Source organism: Cupressus sempervirens, chromosome 9, assembly GCF_028749045.1.
Source record: "Cupressus sempervirens isolate cs-2001-9-10 chromosome 9, ASM2874904v1, whole genome shotgun sequence".
Classification (NCBI taxonomy): Eukaryota; Viridiplantae; Streptophyta; class Pinopsida; order Cupressales; family Cupressaceae; genus Cupressus; species Cupressus sempervirens.
This window is the reverse complement of record NC_143126.1, coordinates 506,617,257-506,636,784: the sequence shown is the minus strand read 5'-3', so window position 1 is coordinate 506,636,784 and position 19,528 is coordinate 506,617,257. Positions and strand designations below refer to the sequence as shown.

The 19,528-nt window shown below is 34.7% G+C and overlaps 2 protein-coding genes across 4 annotated transcripts in view; one reads left to right on the top strand and one right to left on the bottom strand.

Moving 5' to 3' along the window:
* The window catches only part of PES1 (Esterase/lipase/thioesterase family protein), a 201,828-nt gene extending 196,292 nt beyond the window's left edge, over nt 1-5,536 (bottom strand). For both annotated transcript variants that reach the window (XR_016356257.1, XM_089800790.1), the window contains exons 1-4: nt 5,374-5,536; nt 4,547-5,171; nt 3,403-3,454; nt 3,165-3,220 (exon numbers count right to left, since the gene is read on the bottom strand). Coding sequence is in view for 1 of the 2 variants with exons in the window: in XM_089800790.1 (XP_089656916.1) it covers nt 3,165-3,220; nt 3,403-3,454; nt 4,547-5,000 (562 nt within the window). In the remaining variant the exon portion in view is untranslated. The remainder of the gene's footprint in view (nt 1-3,164; nt 3,221-3,402; nt 3,455-4,546; nt 5,172-5,373) is intronic.
* The window catches only part of LOC149539561 (uncharacterized), a 250,070-nt gene that overhangs the window by 207,206 nt on the left and 23,336 nt on the right, over nt 1-19,528 (top strand). The window lies entirely within an intron of this gene.

Below are 19,528 nucleotides of genomic sequence, written 5' to 3'. Positions count from 1 at the left end.
CATAGGTTTTTCAAGTTTTTGAGTCTTTGCCGAGTCCAGTCGCCGACTCCGAGTCCGAGTCAGATTTTGACTTTCCGAGTTTGAGGCGAGTCCAAGTCCCATAACTATGATTCAAAGTAAGGACCTACATCAGAATTACAGGGGGAATTCATTAATTAAACTAGTATTCTAAGGCATGATTATTTTTGGCAATTGTATCTGTGGATAAATGGCTTATTCTATTCACATGCAGGACGGACACAACCTTCTATGCATAACAATGCATTGCTTCATTGATAATCTAGGAATTTATTGTTTTTTCTTGGTCTCATTGCACCTTCCTCGCTATAATTTCAACATCAAAGTCATTGGGTCACATAATTGGATGGCCATCACAATATGGCTAAGCACGTCAACTTCTTGAATAATTAAAGCAACCCTTGTAGAAGCAGCAGAGATGACTGATTATTACACAAATGGAAGACATATATGCAAATCAATACATCACCTTCTTGAAATTCTAACTTAAAAGGCCATAGTTTACAGTAAAAACAAAGAATAGATTTGATGATAAAGTAAATCACCTAGTTACAACAGCATGGCATGTTAATATACTTAAGGTTCAAGATTACTGAGAGGGAGGAGGGTCTGAATCAGTAATTCACTAAACCTTAACCACAACTTCACAAAACTAATTAACCAATATCAGATCTAACATCTATCCATTCGTTCAATCATTTCATATTAACTTGTGAGACTATGAATAAGACAACTAATAAAAGCATCCACACAAGTAACACCACAACACCAATATTTTTATCGTGGAAACCATTGGTCAAGGGGAAAAACCACGGCAGAATTAATACCCACAAGTATTTTGCACTCTTCTGAAATGTGCCCTGTTAAAGGCTTGGCCCGATTAGGAGCTTACAAGATGCCTTGTGAAGAGAAAACCCTATTAGAAGTCACCCAATTAAGAGATTTACCTCTAGCCCTGTCAGGAGTAACATTGAGAAAGGATCAATTAATTGAAATTAATGAGCCACCCTGTTAAAGGAATTAACTTCAGACTTGTTAAGGTCTTGCTCACCCTGTTAAAAGTGACCTATTGGAGGCTTTGAACTTGAGAACCTGATAGGATTCAACAAGAAGAGTGATCTGGAAATAGCACTTCGATAGTGCATGCACAAATCCCATTCGATTCACCATTTGCATCTGCTTGCAAACATTCAACTACCAGCTCGATCGCACAACCCTTTACGATCTCACTTTCCACTCTCACACTTGCAAAAATAACATACTGCCATATAAATATAATTCTCAACATTAGGTCAGTCCACTGCCTTAACCTAAACATGTTACACCTGAAATCAATCATAGCTTGACCAAAACATCTTACCAAACCCTAATCCATCATCAGCTTGTACCACTCAATCAACTATTTGAATTGCACATTGATCCAACAAAGAACATTTTCACTTTTTCACTTTTTCCAATGAACATACACACTTCCAAGAAATTCCATCACAACTACCAATGTATAACCAATCCATCAAAACTTATTGGTTCCACATCATCAACCAGCTTTCCATCGTAAAAGATCTACCGGAAATGACGTACATGTTACCGGTTCAAGATCAAACACAAACTCTCAAATTGTTCTTCATTTTCCTTCCTGAACTATCTTCAATCGAACCAAAACATACCTTCCAGTAAACCAAATCATACCACACTCTGACCATGATCAAACAACTAACATCATAAATTTTGAATTTCATCTCTTGAAACATCACAGATTTGATAGACCAATCAACCATTCATTGTCTGTCATAAACTGATTAACCTGGTTGCACTGTCTCACTTCAATCAATCATAACTCACACAATACTCATGTGCAGTCCATGAAATTGCATATACAACAACTAGAAACCTCTTTGAGCCTCCTGTATCCATCGCGCACGCTAATTCATCACACAAATCAACTGCTCACTTGATTTATCACCTGCACAGTATAGAACTTAGCTTCCCAATAAACAGTTCATATCCAACCATCAAGTTGACATCAATGACAACACAATAACTGATCCAACAATCAACAATCTTCCTTAACAACTTCTTGAAGACATTAGCATCAGTCATGCCAACATTGCACATGTAGACCAGCCAACTAAGCCTCATGATAGCATTTTGATAGAATAGTTTAGCACAAGATTTCTTAGGATATTCACTCTCAAAACCAATCAAGCGGTAAAGTGAATATTGTGAGAGATGACAATAAAAACACAAAGTGAAACCCTTTAGCCTGCAGTAAATACTATCCAGCACATCCTTTACAAAATTAAGTTTCACAAAAATGGGCTGTTTGAAGTTCCCAACAATTATGAAGACAGTTAATCATGTATAAGGAAAAATTCTGGCTACTTTTCTAATTACACTTAGTTACCGGTTCGAATGCAAGTACCGATGTAAGTACAAGAATCTGGTACATGGATGCATGAAAAGAAAATTGTGGGGGGGTTGGATGCATTTGGGTAGATACGTGTGTGTGCGCAAAGAAAAATATACAGAATTGTAAAACTAAATCATTTGATAGTAAGATACTTCATCATTGATCAATGCCAAATGTCAAAGATAAATATTAAATGCAGAGGCATAGGTTGAATGGCCTTATAAAGGGCAATTTTAGGGCTTCTGGGAAAAATAAATTAAGAAAAATAGTTTTAAACATGAATTTTGGTCACTTTGAGTGACCCCACCCACCAATTCTCCTGGATGCGCCCCAACATGAGCTGAGGATGCACAGGATGTGCACCACAGCCTGCCGATGCACCCGGATACACAGGGTTGCACATCCTAGCACACCTGCAGGCTGTGGATGCATCCCCAGCCCACATCCACATATGCATCCACATCTGGTGCAGATCTGCAGGAGGTGCATCCTGCAACTAGGCATTTAGAATTTGGTTCATCTGTGCAAACTAAACATGACTATTGTGCATCACTCAAGCTGCCATATTTCTGTGGAATATTTAAATGTCAAGTTCCAGTAGGGCATTACGTTAGTTACATTTCTTTGAATGCATCTATCAACATAATTGCATCATCATAATTACCTCCTTTCCCCATCTCTTGCGTACACAATTAAAGATGGTAAATAGAGGCCTTCGGGAAAATAAAGAGATTACCTTCAAACGGGGTCTGATCCATAACTGGAATATGCAAGCATCTAACTTCAAAAAGGCTGCATTCAATTTTTTTTAAATATGGAGTATCTAATTAGAAAAGTAACATGTTTGAATTTTAAAACTGATTGTGAGAGAATAAATATCTGTGGCATGTATAAACCATGAAATTAAAATCTGAAACATATGTAAATTTAATCATTCAAATTATATAAGGAAATGTCCATTAGAAATGACTTACTCTGCAAGAGTCTGGTGATGCAAGATAAGCCCCAGCCCAGTCCCATCCATTCCTGTGCAAGTTTCACATTGAATATTAAAAACAACTTGAAAAGAAATCCACTTAGCACCTCAGTAAAAGAACTCCCATAAATGAATATTTTAATTACTAAATTTTTTGTTCTGTTTCGAAACTCTTTTGAATGCAATATATAATAAGAAGCCAAAAGCTATCCCCCTCCCATGAACGATGTTATAAAAATGTGTCCAAAGTTGAAATGGAAGAAGACCACCTCCAATGCGAACTACAGTTATATTTTGTACGATAACAAGTCTATAGTGCCAAATCTATTATTGAAGATTATGTTTGAACTCATTTGCGTTTCCAACTTAAAGGAAAATTCTTTTTCACGGACGAGTTAGAACTCGTATGAGTATGCTCACGGCCCCTTCGCGGTTAGGTGCAAGCTCCTGAAGCTATACTCTTGAGCTTACATAGTCTGAGAGTCTGACACCAGTGTGAATTTCCATGGATTGAATAGGACTCGAGAGTTAAACCTGTGACCTGACATGTTGGGTACGAGTAGTCAAGCTACCTGCCGAGATATAACCTGTTTTTCCTACCAGAAAAAACACTCCAGTTTATAAAAAGGTAAGACAAATCGCAGGACACCATTCAGTGATAGACATGGGAAACCAGTTTATAAAAGTACGGTGCGCCATGCAACGATACACATGAAAACCATTTCAAATCAGGTATAACATTGAGTGAATATGAGTAACAAAATGTCAGAAGTGGGAAACTTATGTAGGGGCTAAATTCAATGAATGAACGGCGTATTTATCCATTTTTGTTATAAGAATGAAAGGAAAGATTTCTTGCGAACTCAGAAGGTTGTGGTATATACAATTAGTTTATGACATTTCCACTTTTTGATAAGAAGTGCTTAACTATATTTTGATAAAAAAGATTCCTGACAGGCAGGGTTGACTGTCAAATATAGGCCCTTACCGACAGAGCTTGTATTGATAGGAACCAAGTTCCCACATAAAGAGGGAGAGCATTGACGACAACTTAATAGGCTGTTTAATGACACTGTAGAGTGGGGCAGGTCATTTTCAATAATGTCTAATTATGTTACGATTTTGGCACTGAAGGAGCACACCTGGTAGGAAAAACAGCAAGGGAGCATCCTTTGGAGGGTGGGCGCACTCCAATGGGCAAAACCAGCGAGGAGGTCCGCCGTCTGGTACAATAAAATCTCGTGACCGGTCTATGTAATCCTTTACACTCACGCTCTCGTACTGCCGTTCCGCCACGGGCTTTCCCACCTTTTTTTCCCTGTAACTTATCGCGACGGATTGAGCGCTCCCATTTTCACTTCTTCCGGCGATAGAGGCTTCTCCATCTGTGGATAACGTTTCCTCTGCGTTATCCACAGACTGCTCCGTAACAACACTTGCAACAATTCTTCCGCTTCTCCTACACTTCCCGGTCAATGAATACTTATGGTACACTTTACCGGAGACTACTGGTAATCTCGACCCGCAATTTACAGCTTGAGATTTGGATGGAATGCAAGCATGAGAAACACTGCAGAAATGTTTATTTATCCTCATTTTTCAATTATCCGCTCTCTTAAGTCCCAAAGTCGGTAAATATAACTTGATGTGATTTTTGGTTCTGACAGATTCAAATTTTTCAATTTTTCGTCCGACTTCAGTTTCCGCTAGAAATGCCTTCCTGTAATCTCGACTGGTATAAACTCTTTAAAATTTACAAAGCTGCGACTGAAAACGAACAGAAAACAATTAAAACCAAACCGGCAAATCAAGCTCGAAAGGATGCTTTGTGTCAGATATATGATCATAAATCATCCTAAGAGCAATTACGCATATATTTACAGATTTCTATCTTTAAAAAAACACTGAACTCAAACTACAAAATGTACAGACAAAATTCGGCAAATCCCCAATCACATATTTATGATACCTCTGAACCTTTCTGCCCGAGGTTCTCTAAACCTTGCAAGATCGCCGAACGAAGTGTTTACGATGATTTCAATGAATGAGGACCATTTATCATAGCATTTATTGAACAAAACAACATCGCTTGCAACAGTACCGTCACTTTCTACTCGAATTCAAATATGAGTAATAATTTTATTTCAAGCGGAGAACTAAAACACTCTCCCAAGAAATGATAGATTTCGTAAACTCATTTTCCACCACGAGAAGAACACAGAAAAGACAAGCATTACCAATAAGCTCGAAAATGTCCCATCGCCATGACGACACGTTTCATGAATAAGAATCGTTAGTTTTGAACATTCTTTAGTCTATTCAGCGGGCCCGCCATGGCTGCCTTATTGCGCCATTGCCGCCCGCCTGCGAGTAACTACAAGTTTCCTTCACTTTCTCGGCAGAAGGAAAAATATCAAAATCTGCCCGCTTCCTTCACTTTCTTGCCACAAGGAAAATAATAAACGATTTAAAACATGAGAAACTCGGATATTTTCATTATTTTTGTTTTTGTGAACCGACTTTTACGTCTCTGCACAAGTAGACTCGTCCATAGGCCTCAGCAAGAATCCTAGAAAAGAGAGAGAAAATGTAAGGATGAGTGAGAGAGAAATATCTGATTAGTGTTTAGGTTCCGTTTGGTTGGGGAAGATGAATTTTTGACATAAACAGGGTTTCGAAAACTTGGTTTTGTGGTTTGGAAAGCCAATGGTCTGTTTGGTTGACACAGAAGATGAATATACTGTGGACCCCACAATATTATTAAAAAAATTGTCATAAAATTCAAAACCTGGTTTTAATTTCGAATTCCACCTTTTTATTGGAAGAAACTTCTTCCAATTTTTGACCAAAATTGGAAGATGAAATTGAAAACCAGGTTATAATTTTAACCAACCAAACACCAAAATTTTTTTGCAAAACCTGGTTTTGCCTCTGATAACCCGGTTTTGGCCCTCATCTTCCAGCAACCAAACGGGGCCTTATAGTTGTTCAATCGTCTTTTTCTTGAATATAAAGAATACCATTCATGTAGTATCAAAAGTATTTTTGGTGTAAGTTAATGCTCACACTCTAAAATAAATTATTTATAGGGAAGTGCAGAAAATACATATTTTCTTGTCAAGCCTTTTTTTTTGGTCTTTTCAATGCTTGGTTTGACAATCCTTAATATGCAAAAGTGTCTTTTAGTGTCAGTGAATGTGTTACACTCTAATAGAAATGTTTCTATGTTTCTACATTTTCATAAGCAGAGAAAATATACTCTTTCTTTCCAAGCTTCTTTTAGTCTTTTCTACTACCTAGTTACACAACCCTTAACAAGCCATAAGAATTTTGACTCTCGAAGAGATGTTGACCCTTGTGTAATCATTTTTATGATAATTTCGATGGAATTAAACTCTACGATATAATACTCTTTCTTTCTTGTTAAACCTTTATCTGAAGAACGCTTGTGAAATTTATTGCATCCAAATCTTCTTTCTTTTGCACAATATGTCCCTTAAGAAAACCTTGGGCCATTGTCCTTATCGATTTGCTCAATTATTTTTAAATGTCTTATGAGTCACACCATAGCAATTGCTTCAATAGGAGTGCCCCCCACTCAACATTATATCACAAAGGACTCAACTTTTAATTTTGGACTTGTTTGTAATCAAGGGTTTTTTACTTTTTTTTAGTTTCCTTCCACTGCAAATAAAAATATCATTGGCTCATGGTTCACATCTATAGAGAACAACTAGAAGCGCTAATAGCCCAAAGAGTGTTTATGTGTCACGACTCAAGCCTTTTACTTTTTAGTTTTCAGGACATATGTGTGTAACCTAGATTTATGTTGACTTGGGCTTTAGCCGTTATGTTTTTAGTTATTAGACTTTTCTAGACATAGACAATATTTAATTTTGCTTTGATAATTTTGACTATATGGCAATGACTTCTTATTTCAACTTGATATACTCATGAAAAATGTGTTCTTGTTTGATTTCTTTTTACTAACTTATGATGAGATATCCTTATTCGATTGATATGTTCGTGAAAATGATATTATGTTTTGATGTGTCTATTTGAATCTGTGCAAAGTCTCATCTATGTTAACATCTTCAACTTTAAGAATGTAGAGGAGGAGAAAACAAAGGGAATTCAGTGAGATTGAAATAAAATGCCTCAATGTTTCCCAAGCTTCTCATACATCTCATTATCTTAAATTTTTGGTAGAATTGTTAAAAGAAAGGATAAATGGCTAAGTAGTGGTATGTATCTATGCATTTTCCTACATATATAGAAGTTTCTTTTCAAATTGGATTGTATTTCTTTTAAACTATGTCTTGTACATAAGAATTATGGGCGTAGTTGTAATGTCCCCACTATTATGGTTAGTTTGAGACAACTAATATCCGAAAAATAATAGTTAGAATCACTAACTATATTATTCTACCCTCTAATTTAACCCCAATCTTAAGGACATCTCCAGATCAGGTTTCCTAGCTCATAGCTAGTTCGTCGTCTTCCCAGTAGCACACCCCTTCATATTCTTCTTGGATGGGACATCCTCTATCCAAGGCCAATCACATATGCACATATGTTGACATCATCAGAATATTTTGGCACATGGAGGTTATCCATTGATTATTGGCCATGGTGGTCAAATTGAGATCCTAACATCTCGCATACCCCATGCTCCGAGTCTCATTAATCTCCATGGTATTAACCCCATGAGCTAACACAATATTATCCACAAGTGTGATTTATCAATATAAATAAATTCATAACATAATTAAACAAATATAATCCATAAACATACATTTCTTACCTTCTTTTCTTGGTCCATGTGGCTTTATCCTTAGTTGGCCCTTCAATGAATTTTTCCTTCTAGATTATCTCAACTATATATATATTGTCTAAAATTCTTCCTTTTCTAATTATAAGAAAAGGATTTTTAAAAAATGTGTTTCTTCTTTTCCAAGAGTTGCAACCTTTCATAATACAAATCCTTTGAAAAGTCACAACACTTCATAGTTATAATCCTTTCAAAAAGTCACAACACTTCATAACTAAAATCCTTTGGAAAATTCTCAATACTTTATAATGATGATATTTTTGAAGAGTCAAAACTATTCATAAGTATGACCCTTTCGAAGGTTCAGATCCTTTCAATATCATTGATACATTTTTCAGAAAGTCACTTCCTTATTTTATTCATATTACTTTCCTCTTCCATTTTTCTTATTTGAACTCCTATCTTCTCCTCTTCTTTTTCCCTCTCTATAAAATAAATTCTCCTCCCTTTTCTATCTTAATTTTAAGGAGTCGTGTCTATTTGTTAAACATCTTGTTGGTGTAAATACGTATTTACTATTTAAACTTACTTAAGTTTACTTAGGTTAATGCATTATTTTATTATGTTACATTATTTATTAATAATTTTGTGAGACACTTAGGAGTTCACGTACCTTTATGAGTTGTCATGTTGACAACTCCTCTAATTCAGCACATGGTTTCTACAACACTAGAGTTTGCATCATTCACTGAGTTGTCATGTAAACAACACAGTTATTCGCACTCCCTTTTTTAGCGTATGTTGTCTATAACATAAATTTGCGTGCTACACCATTGTAGGCTTATCCTCTCATCATCGCACTTACTTTCGTGCTTAATGGAGGATAACCCATATCTGGTGGACATGTGCCTAGTTGTATGACTTATCATGTAGTTGATTCCTAGGCATTCTAGATGCATCTCAGAGGCCTTTATATATAGGTACTCCTAGTGCACATTCATATTAAATCGAATACATATCGATATTCTGATCATACTCTTTCTGGTCTACAATTGTGCTTATGTTTGAGTTACGTTTGAGTTCTTAGTTCTTGGGTGAATTTTGCCCTAAAGCAAATTCTTACACATATTTTGAATTTTCAATAGATTTAGTTAATTTATATTATTCTATGTTATATTAATTATTCACTTACTTATTTGTGTTTATTATTATTTGTTATTAAATTCTCTTTAGAAAGTTAACATACTTTCTACAATATTGTCTCTTGTATTTAATTTTATTTCTTTATTTACTCATTGAAATTTTATTATTTTTAATTATTGAAAATATCATACTAAATATTATTTCATTAATAATATAGATTAAATAATTATTATTTCCTATTTTATATTTTAGTATTAGTTTTAATGTAACTTTATTATCATTATTTATTTAATAACAATTTATTATCTAATTATTTAAAAATTCTATCTTAAATTTTTATTTATGATGAGATATCCTTATTCAAATTCATAAAAATGATATTATGTTTTGATGTGTCTATTTGAATCTGTGCAAAGTCTCATCTTTGTTAACATCTTCAACTTTAAGAGCATAGGAGGAGAAAAACAAAGGGAATCCGGTGAGATTGAAATAAAATGCCTCAATGCTTTCCAAGCTTCTCATACATCTCATTATCTTAAGTTTTTGGTAGAATTGTTCAAAGAAAGGATAAATGGCTAAGTAGTGTTATGTACATCTCTGCATTTTCCTACATATATAGAAGTTTCTTTTGAAATTGGATTGTCTTTCTTTTTAACTATGTCTAGTACATAGGAATTATGGAGGTAGTCTCTAGATTTAAAGTTTGACTCATTGTTAAGTTTGGCCATAGTTTGAATATCATTGAATTCAAATGATTGATTTTTATCTTTGTATAATAATTTGTGATCATTTATTGTGGAAGCGGATCGGAGAATATACACAACTTGAACATTTAAAACTCTTTAGGCATAATAGATGTCGTTTGGACATAATATGTTAAAGTTGACTCTTGAATGAAGATGTATAGAAATGTTTATTATTTGATTGAGTGTGCAAAACTTGATAGTTTAGTGATATTAATTATATGTATTTATTCCTTATTAGAGTTAAATTATTTTGGAAGGGGCGAGTGCACCAAGATGGTGTACAAAAGGGGGGGTATAAGTGGACATCTTTGTCCTGAAATCAGGCAAACCTACACTCGGACAAGACATTTGAGGGTCATCCACTCAAAATTAAAAGATGTGTAAAACATATAAATTGTAGTACTCTAAATCTACTTTCTAAAATACTAAAGTTTTTACAAAATGGATATGATTAGGTGGGTCAAACTCTGTAAACACGAAAAATAGTTCCTTATTTTTATAAAAAAAACATAACATAATTGTTTTCGTGTGCAGTGCAAAAAACTTAGTTATATTCAATATTTTGCAAATTCCTTTGGTAGGATGATAGATAAGAGTGATATTTAGAAGTTGTGTATTTTTTTGTAATTTTCTATTGAGTATTTTTTTATGAATTATTGAAGTGAGTGCATCATGAAATTTCAATTATGTTCATGTGCAGGGCATAACTCGTACCAAAATAATAAAAAATGAAAACATTTTTTTAAAGTGTATAGAATGAGGTGTAGAACAATAATATATAATTTATTTGTCATTTGGTTAAGTATATTAAAGTTATTAAAATAAGTTAGACACATGTCTATGAGGACTATGAATATAGTGGTAAAACTAATTAAAGTTTACAATGTTAATTTATTTGTCATTTGGTTAAGTATATTAAAGTTATTAAAATAAGTTAGACACATGTCTATGAGGACTATGAATATAGTGGTAAAACTAATTAAAGTTTACAATGTTAATGTTTCCCAAAATAGGAAAATTTTATATGTTTAGAAATCTAAGAAGACATGTGACATTATGGTGCTAATTTAGACATACCCACTATACCAGTTAGAAACCTAATGAAGGAAAAGATGAGAATTCATCTTATAAGATGAAAAGATGTCTAAAGGAATAAAATTGGAGGGAAAATGAGTTCCCAAGCCTTTGGGTCAACTCCCAAGGCTATTACCAAGCCATAACCCAGTCAGATTTTAGATTTAAAAAATAACTCGATTGGGTTATGAAAAGGAAAAAGTACATTCAAAATCCGATCAGGTTTTTAAGACGTAAAAAATTACTTCTTCAAAACCCGATCGAGTTTTGAAGAAGTAAAATTTTACCTCTTCAAAACCTAATCGGGTTTTGAAGAACTAAAAATGGGTTCTACTCCAAAGGCCATAACTTTCACATTTGGAGTCTGATTGACTGTGTTCAAATTGAGTTGGAAAGGTATTGAAGAGATCTACAATATTATGTAGATAACAAAATCCTAGAGCATCAAAAAACAATTCCATCCATTTGAATTAAGAATGGTCTAAAATAGGTACTCATTGTTTTCCAAACAGGCAACTAACAGGTAAACACAAATACAAACATATTTTGAATCCTATCACCTTCCACCTCTACCTCCCTCCCTCCTTCACTCACTAAATCCTAACCTCTCTCCTTCGTTCACTAAGTTCTGACCTCTCTCTCTCTCTCTCTCTCTCTCTCTCTCTCTCTCTCTCTCTCTCTCTCTCTCTCTCTCTCTCTCTCCTACTAACTTTTAACCTCTCTTATTCTCTCACTAATTCATATCCTTAATATTTATCTCTAACTCTTAATCCTTAATGTCTCTCTATCTCTAACTAACCCTCCTAAACTCTCTCTCTCTCTCTCTCTCTCTCTCTCTCTCTCTCTCTCTCTCTCTCTCTCTCTCTCTCTCTCCTACTAACTTTTAACCTCTCTTATTCTCTCACTAATTCATATCCTTAATATTTATCTCTAACTCTTAATCCTTAATGTCTCTCCATCTCTAACTAACCCTCCTAAACTCTCTCTCTCTCTCTCTCTCTCTCTCTCTCTCTCTCTCTCAGGAGTTCGTGTGTGTGTGTGTGTGTGTGTGTGTGTGTGTGTGTGTGTGTGTGTGAGAGAGAGAGAGAGAGAGAGAGAGTTGGTAGTGGTTAGTTAGAGAGAGGTTATAGATTATGAGTTAGATAGAGAGACTTTAGGAGTTAGTGAGAGAATGTGAGAGGTTAGGAGGTAGTAAGAGAAAGGTATTAGGATTTAACAAGTGAGTTATTGTGTGTGTGTGTGAGAGAGAGAGAGAGGTGAGAGAGGGTGGGAAAACATGATAGCACTTTTATCTATCTATCTATTCTATGTTTAGGCAACAATGACAACCTGATTTAGATGATGTTTGATTCAAATGGATGGCAAGTAAAATTTTGATGTCCTATTATAATTTTAGTTCCATTATTTAATAGATATTTCAATATATTTGCAACACATTTTGAATGGATTCAATCAGACTCCAAATGTGAAAGTTATGGCTTCCAGAGTAGTCTATAATGGGTTTTGAAGAAGTGAGATTATTATTTCTCTTCTCCATAACCTGATCAGGTTTTGAAGATATTTTTTGCCTTGGAACCCAATTGGGTTTTTTTTTTTTTAATATTTTGGCCAAGCTTGGTAACCAAACCTGGCCACTTTTTAAAATTTTAAATAACCCAATCGGGTTATTGACATTTTTTGTGCTTTTTTGTTTGGTGTCCACTTTTTTGTACACCATCTTGGTGCACACACCCAATGGTGTCGAATGTGGGTACAATAGGGAAGAATAGAGTAAATATTATAATCCATGATTACCTACCTAATAATAGAATGGGTCTTAATTTCTTAGACCAAATATTAATGTGTGTAATTTACTTTTTATATATTGGTTATTGTTTTAACTACTTGTCATGTTAGTTTTAGTTACTAAATAGTTATAAGCAGTACATGCAATTTAGTTCACTATTGCATTAGATCCATCTAATCCACTAGTTCTAAGTTGTTAGGCTTCTTGAGTAGGGTCAAAGTGCTCAACATAATAGGTTGAGCAGCGAGGGAGATAACCACTTCATGGTTGGGAAGTAAATGCATCTAGACCACACTCATATCTTAAGATAGAAGATGAAAAGATGTCTTATGGCTAAACGATATAGAGATTGCATAGTATGGATTCTTATATCATTTACATTCATGATTTGATTTGTATTGTCTCTTGTACTAAATGATGTAGTATGTGATTCCATTTTGATGTATATTATGATTGAAGATCCTTGACAAGTAATTTGACATCCATTTCATTTGCTTGATGCAATTTGAATGTATTTTTTCTTTAATTGATGTAGCATGGTGTAGTTAATAGGATGGTCGATACATCTTTTTTTTTAACATGTTATCATGTGTCTGTTCACATTTTCTCTACGAGTTGGTCAAATTATTAGTAATTGAATAAGTTGTAATAATCTTGCTCATAAAAGTGAATGAAACCTATTTTGACTTGTCAACATTTTAAGTATCATTTCTAATCTTTTTTGTTATTTTCTCATATGGCATGTTATAAGAAAGGTAGTCCTTACATGTGGTATGAGATTAAGGCTTAACTTTAGGGCCTTGGTCTATTGTGTTGCTAAAATTTGTATGTTTTCTTGGTGTAGGGCTTGATTAGCCACTATGAAAACATGAAACACTAATACATTTTGACCTAATATTGATTCTAATGTTGAGCCTAATTAGAGGTTATATCAATTCCTAGATCTTTTCACTCAACAATTGATCCTATTATAGAAACAGGTTGATTGCATGGATCATCTTGAGCATGATGTGAGGGGTATTCAAGATGAGAATCCCCATAGTAAGGAACAAATAAATAGGAGAGATCTTAGATTGGAGGCTTAGAGTAAATAGGAGACAGATAGGAGGAATAAGGAGAAATTGAAAAGGAAAGTTGACTTATAACTTCAAATGTAGTAAATAATAGGTGTAAGATTAAAGATGATCTTAAAAAATACCTCAAGAAGGTCATTCCCACTACCTTCAATGGTAAGACTATATATAGGTGATGAGGAAAAGTCTTGGATCGTAGCCATGGAAAAATAATTTGAGATTAAGAATTTTTCTGGCGACTCTCAAACAATTTGGGTCACTTACCAACTTATTGGGGAGGCCACCACATGGTAGGACAATGAGATAGTAGAGAAATAGTTATATCCTACGGAGATCACTTGGGATGTGTTTTTGCGACTTTCTTACAATACGTAGTTATCTTAGTTATATTTTGATTAGAGACATAATGAATTTTAGAGCTTGATATAATGTGTAATGACAATCATACAGTACCATAAATAGTTATGTCACTTTCTAAAATATGTCCTCGCTATTAGTTAGATAAGTGATTTGAAAATTTTAATTTCATCATAGCTTTGTGATGATAAGTGGGAACAAATATTGATGTGCATAACCTAGAAATGATGGATCTAGCTTTCAAAAAGGTCATCAAGCACTAAAAAAGACTATGAAACATGTCTACAATTAGCATGAGCCAAAAAAACTATCAATTTCCATGGTTACAATAAGAGGAGGGTAGGAGGTGAACACGATAATGGAAGATGCCACTATATTTGAAATGTGAGGGGAAAAGGACTGGGGAGTTTTGGTAAGAATTCCAAATGGACTAATCGTAACCAAACCAAAATAGGGGTAGTAATTGGAACAATAATAATAGGATTGGTAACATGATAAAAAATCTTGAGGGAAGATATGGACCCCTATATGGATTCTATGTATGTGGGGGTTGATCATTACACTAGCTCATGTCATTGGCACTCAAGGCACAAAATGGGAAATGTCCATAGATTCAGGTGCAATAGTCGATCATAGACAAGATGAACTCTAGGGTACTATACAACTAACTAGTAAATTATTTGGGTAAATTGTCCTATTTTAATTGATACTAGAGTCGCTGAATGATTTATATCTCTTAGATTTGCATCTAGATTAATTGTTAGAGAAATATTTATGTATGAACCTTAGATAGTGGAATATGGCAATAGGGTTGAGCGAAGGGAGCAACAATGTTTAACTTGCAGTCAATTGGAACTTCCAAGCTTCCTAACATAAGTAAACTTGTATGCAGATCCATTGGGTTCATATGATGTCATCTTAGGCATCAATTGGTTAATTAAACACAAGCAAATTGTTGATAACTGAACAAATCAAAAGAATGTGTTAATGACATAGGGAAGCTTATAGTAATAAAGGGTGTGAAGAGGATTGTTGAACTAAGAAAAAATAATGTATTACAACTTAAGAAGTCTCAAAGGAAGGGGTGCATTTTATATGTATCACATGTTAAGGTTTTAGATAGACTATTCACTGTTTGGATGATTATCCTATATTGCAATATTTTTAGGGTCTCTTTAAGAGAAATTGTTTGAATCACCTCTGAAGAGAGAATTTTATTTCTCTATTAATTTGATTCTTAGAACTAAGCCAGGGTCTAAGGCTCTATATGACCGCCACAAAGTTTTATGAACTAAAGGTGCAACTTTAGGAGCAATTTGTTAAAGTGTTTATCCACCCTAGTGTATCACCTTCTAGAGCCCTGGTCATCTTTGTGAAGATGAAAGATGGTAGCTCATAATTGTGTATCTATCATAGGATTCTTAATAAGGTAACCATAAAAGTTAGATTATATTTCCCTCTGATAGATGAATTGTTCATCCAAATAAAAGGAACTATAAAAAGTTCTCAAAATTTGATCTAAGATCAAGGTCTCACCAACATAGGATAAAGGAAGAAGATATATTCAAAATAAAATTCAAGACATGATATGGGCATTATAATTTTTCTTCCTACATTTTGGTTTAAAGAACACACCAACAAATTTCATGAATTTGATAAATAGTGGTTTCAAAGAGTGTCTAGATGATATTGTGGGAATAGTTATTGATGATATGTTGATTTACTCTAGGAACATGAAGCAGCATAAAGAACATTTGTAGATAGTCCTACAATGCCTGAAAGACAAAGTTATATTGTATGTTGTCCAAGTGTTCCTTTTATCAGAGAGATACAATATTTGGGTCACATCATCTATGCAAAAGAGATTTTTATAGACCTTGATAAAATACAAGATATTGTAAAATGGCCATCTTCTCATAATGTGAGGGTGGTTGGAAGTTTCATGGGACTTTTTGACTATTATAGGATATTTTCTTAAGGTTTCTCCAAGATTTCAATGCCTGTTAAAACCCTTCAAAGGAAAGGGAAGATATGTGAATGTGTGTGTGTGTGTGTGTGTGTGTGTGTGTGTGTGTGTGTGTGTGTGTGTGTGTGTGTGTGTGTGTGTGTGTGTGTGTGTGTGTGTGTTGTGTGTGTGTGTGTGTGTGTGTGTGTGTGTGTGTGTGTGTGTGTGTGTGTGTGTGTGTGTGTGAGGAGGCTTGTTTATCTTTTGAAATGAGAAACTAATAATAGAGCCTATCTAGATTATACCCAATACCAATATAGGTGAAGGTTTGGAAAGTGTATTCATATAAAATTGTCAGTTAGTAGCCTATGATTGTACATGCTTTAAAGACAAAGTTATATTGTATGTTGGAAGTTTCATGGGACTTTTTGACTATTATAGGATATTTTCTTAAGGTTTCTCCAAGATTTCAATGCCTGTTAAACCCCTTCAAAGGAAAGGGAAGATATGTGAATATGTGTGTGTGTGTGTGTGTGTGTGTGTGTGTGTGTGTGTGTGTGTGTGTGTATGTGTGTGTGTGTGTGTGTGAGGAGGCTTGTTTATCTTTTGAAATGACAAACTAATAATAGAGCCTATCTAGATTATACCCAATACCAATATAGGTGAAGGTTTGGAAAGTGTATTCATATAAAATTGTCAGTTAGTAGCCTATGATTGTACATGCTTTAAAAATTTGGAGGAATTGGCTATTAGGTAAGCCATTTGAGTTGAAAAAAGATCACATCAAAATTGGATATAGTTTCACACAACATAATATTAATGCTAGACATAGACGATGGTTAGATTTTTTTAGTAAGTGTGATTTTGAAAAATATTGTATTAATTAATAACATAATAGAGTAGTGGATGCTTTTATTTGAAGAAGGCATCTCTTCACTATCTTTACTAGCAAGACATGTCTAAGGTAGAAGATAGTATAAAAGCTTACATATGATGGCCATTATGAGATAGTTAAATCAGCGCTGGAAGTTGATCCATCTAATTTCCATTTTGATTGCTAAAATTTTGATTATAACAGCATTGTGATCTAGAAAATGTTAATAAAAAATAGATAACCAAATTTTTTATACATGAGGAAATTAAAAAAACTTAACACAGTGAATTTGGACTTAGCACAACCTAAAGAGTAAGGGTACAAAGTCAAAATCCACGTAATGCGAGCTTTTGTGGTTTCCTTTCCCTATAAAAAGAATAATTTCAATTATATGTGAAGGATAATCTAATTTGTGAAAGAAAGTACAAGAAGAGAATGGAAAGAACAAACTTGCCTTGAGGATAGAAAGGAAAAAGTGAATTTTAGAACTAGATTTGACTATCATAGAGTTGTCAGACTCGGAAATGGATCTGGATGTAGAACTTTGACACTTGCATCTTTTGACTATTAAATTTGTAGGTTCTCAAGATGATACCAACTAAGAGTGATCTAGTCCTTAAGGCTCAAAAACTAATGAATTATGTAGCTCATATTACTTACTAATTCTACAACTCTTGAAATATGGATCCAAAACTTTGCCAAATGTGTTTGCACATAGAAAAGAAGGAAGAATTGTTCATGGTGGGGGGGGGGGGGGGGGGGGGGGTGGGGGGGGGGGGGGGGGGGGGGGGGGGGGGGGGGGGGGGGGGGGGGGGGGGGGGGGGGGGGGGGGGGGTGGGGGGGGTGTGGGAAATTACTAAGAGAATGTTTCATCTAACTGATATTAAATCTAATAATGGGTTATAGTATAACAGGTAGATGTAATTATCCTTAGTATGTGATCAATAATGTTTGTGCAATAGCCTTGAGTACTTAACACAAAAACTAAAAGGAAATAATGTGATCCAAAACCTGATGTATTAGATGTTGGAATTTGCTAGGATGTTCAATTAGGGAAGAAGAAGACTTGAATGGATGAAGGCAGATATCCTTCCTTGATGGAAATCTTCTTTATTTTAAGAGAATATTTCATCTAATAGATATGAAGTCTAACAGTGGGTTATAGCATAACATGTGGATGCAATTGTCCTTAGTATGTGATCAATAATGTTGATGCAATAGCCCTGCATACTCAACACAAAAACTAAAAGGAATTTTTGAAAACCTCATGTATTAGATATTGTAATTCACTAATTTTTTATTGGGGAAGAAGAAGGCTTGAATGGATGAATATAAATATCCTTTCTTGATGGCAAACTTCATTACTTGAGTTCCAATTGAGGGAAAGAGCTAGACATGTGAAAGGAAATAACTTGCATGTATGATAAAGATTGTTGGTGTAGTTCAATATTCTAATAACACCTACCTTAAGTTTAATTAGGATAATTCATTTTAATATTAGTTTTAATGTAGACACATAGGAGTTTTCTTTTCATTTTAGCACATGGTGTTGGAGAAACCTACTTGAGGTGGAGTTAGTTGTCATCTCATACCTCTTTATATGTGAGATCCACCTTTAGTGAGCTTACCAAATTATCATCCTCTCATCATTGCACATGATTTATTTTGCAATGGAGGATGATCCACCTTTGGTGGACATTCAATTATGCATAGTGTGCAAAAAGAGGGGTAAAAATTTAATAAGACAGAAAGGAATACAACAAAGAGAGCTCAACAAGGAGCTCGATCCTAAGCAACAAGATCATCAAATTCTTGCACCATCTCAAAGGATAGTTGCCCCCTATCCCTAATATTCCAACCCGGATCATGACTAGAAGCCCATTTGGCTAAACAATCAGCAGGTCTATTCCATTCTCGCGGAATATACTTAAACCTAATGAACTGAAAAGAGGAAGAGAAGAAAAGAATCTACTTAACAACAATGGCCAGCCGCCAACTAACATCCTCAAGCTCTTGCGAAGAAAGCATGTTCACCACCACCTGGGAATCAGACTCACAAATAATCTTACTCCATCCCCACAAGCAACACTGTTCCACAACATATAAAATAGCTTGAGCTTCCATGAGATTGTTAGTATAATCACCCTTATGAATTGAGAAGAAAAATTTAACATTCCCAGAACTACAACGAGCCACTCCACCAATACCAGCCGGACTAGGATTCCCACGAGAAGAACCATCAATGTTAATTTTCAGAACTCCACGGGGAGGAGTCCAGTGCCCATCCCGGTTAACTTGACCCTTCCTCTGATGGCGAAGCTGCCTGGACATAGAAGGAAACCTATGAGCCGCAAC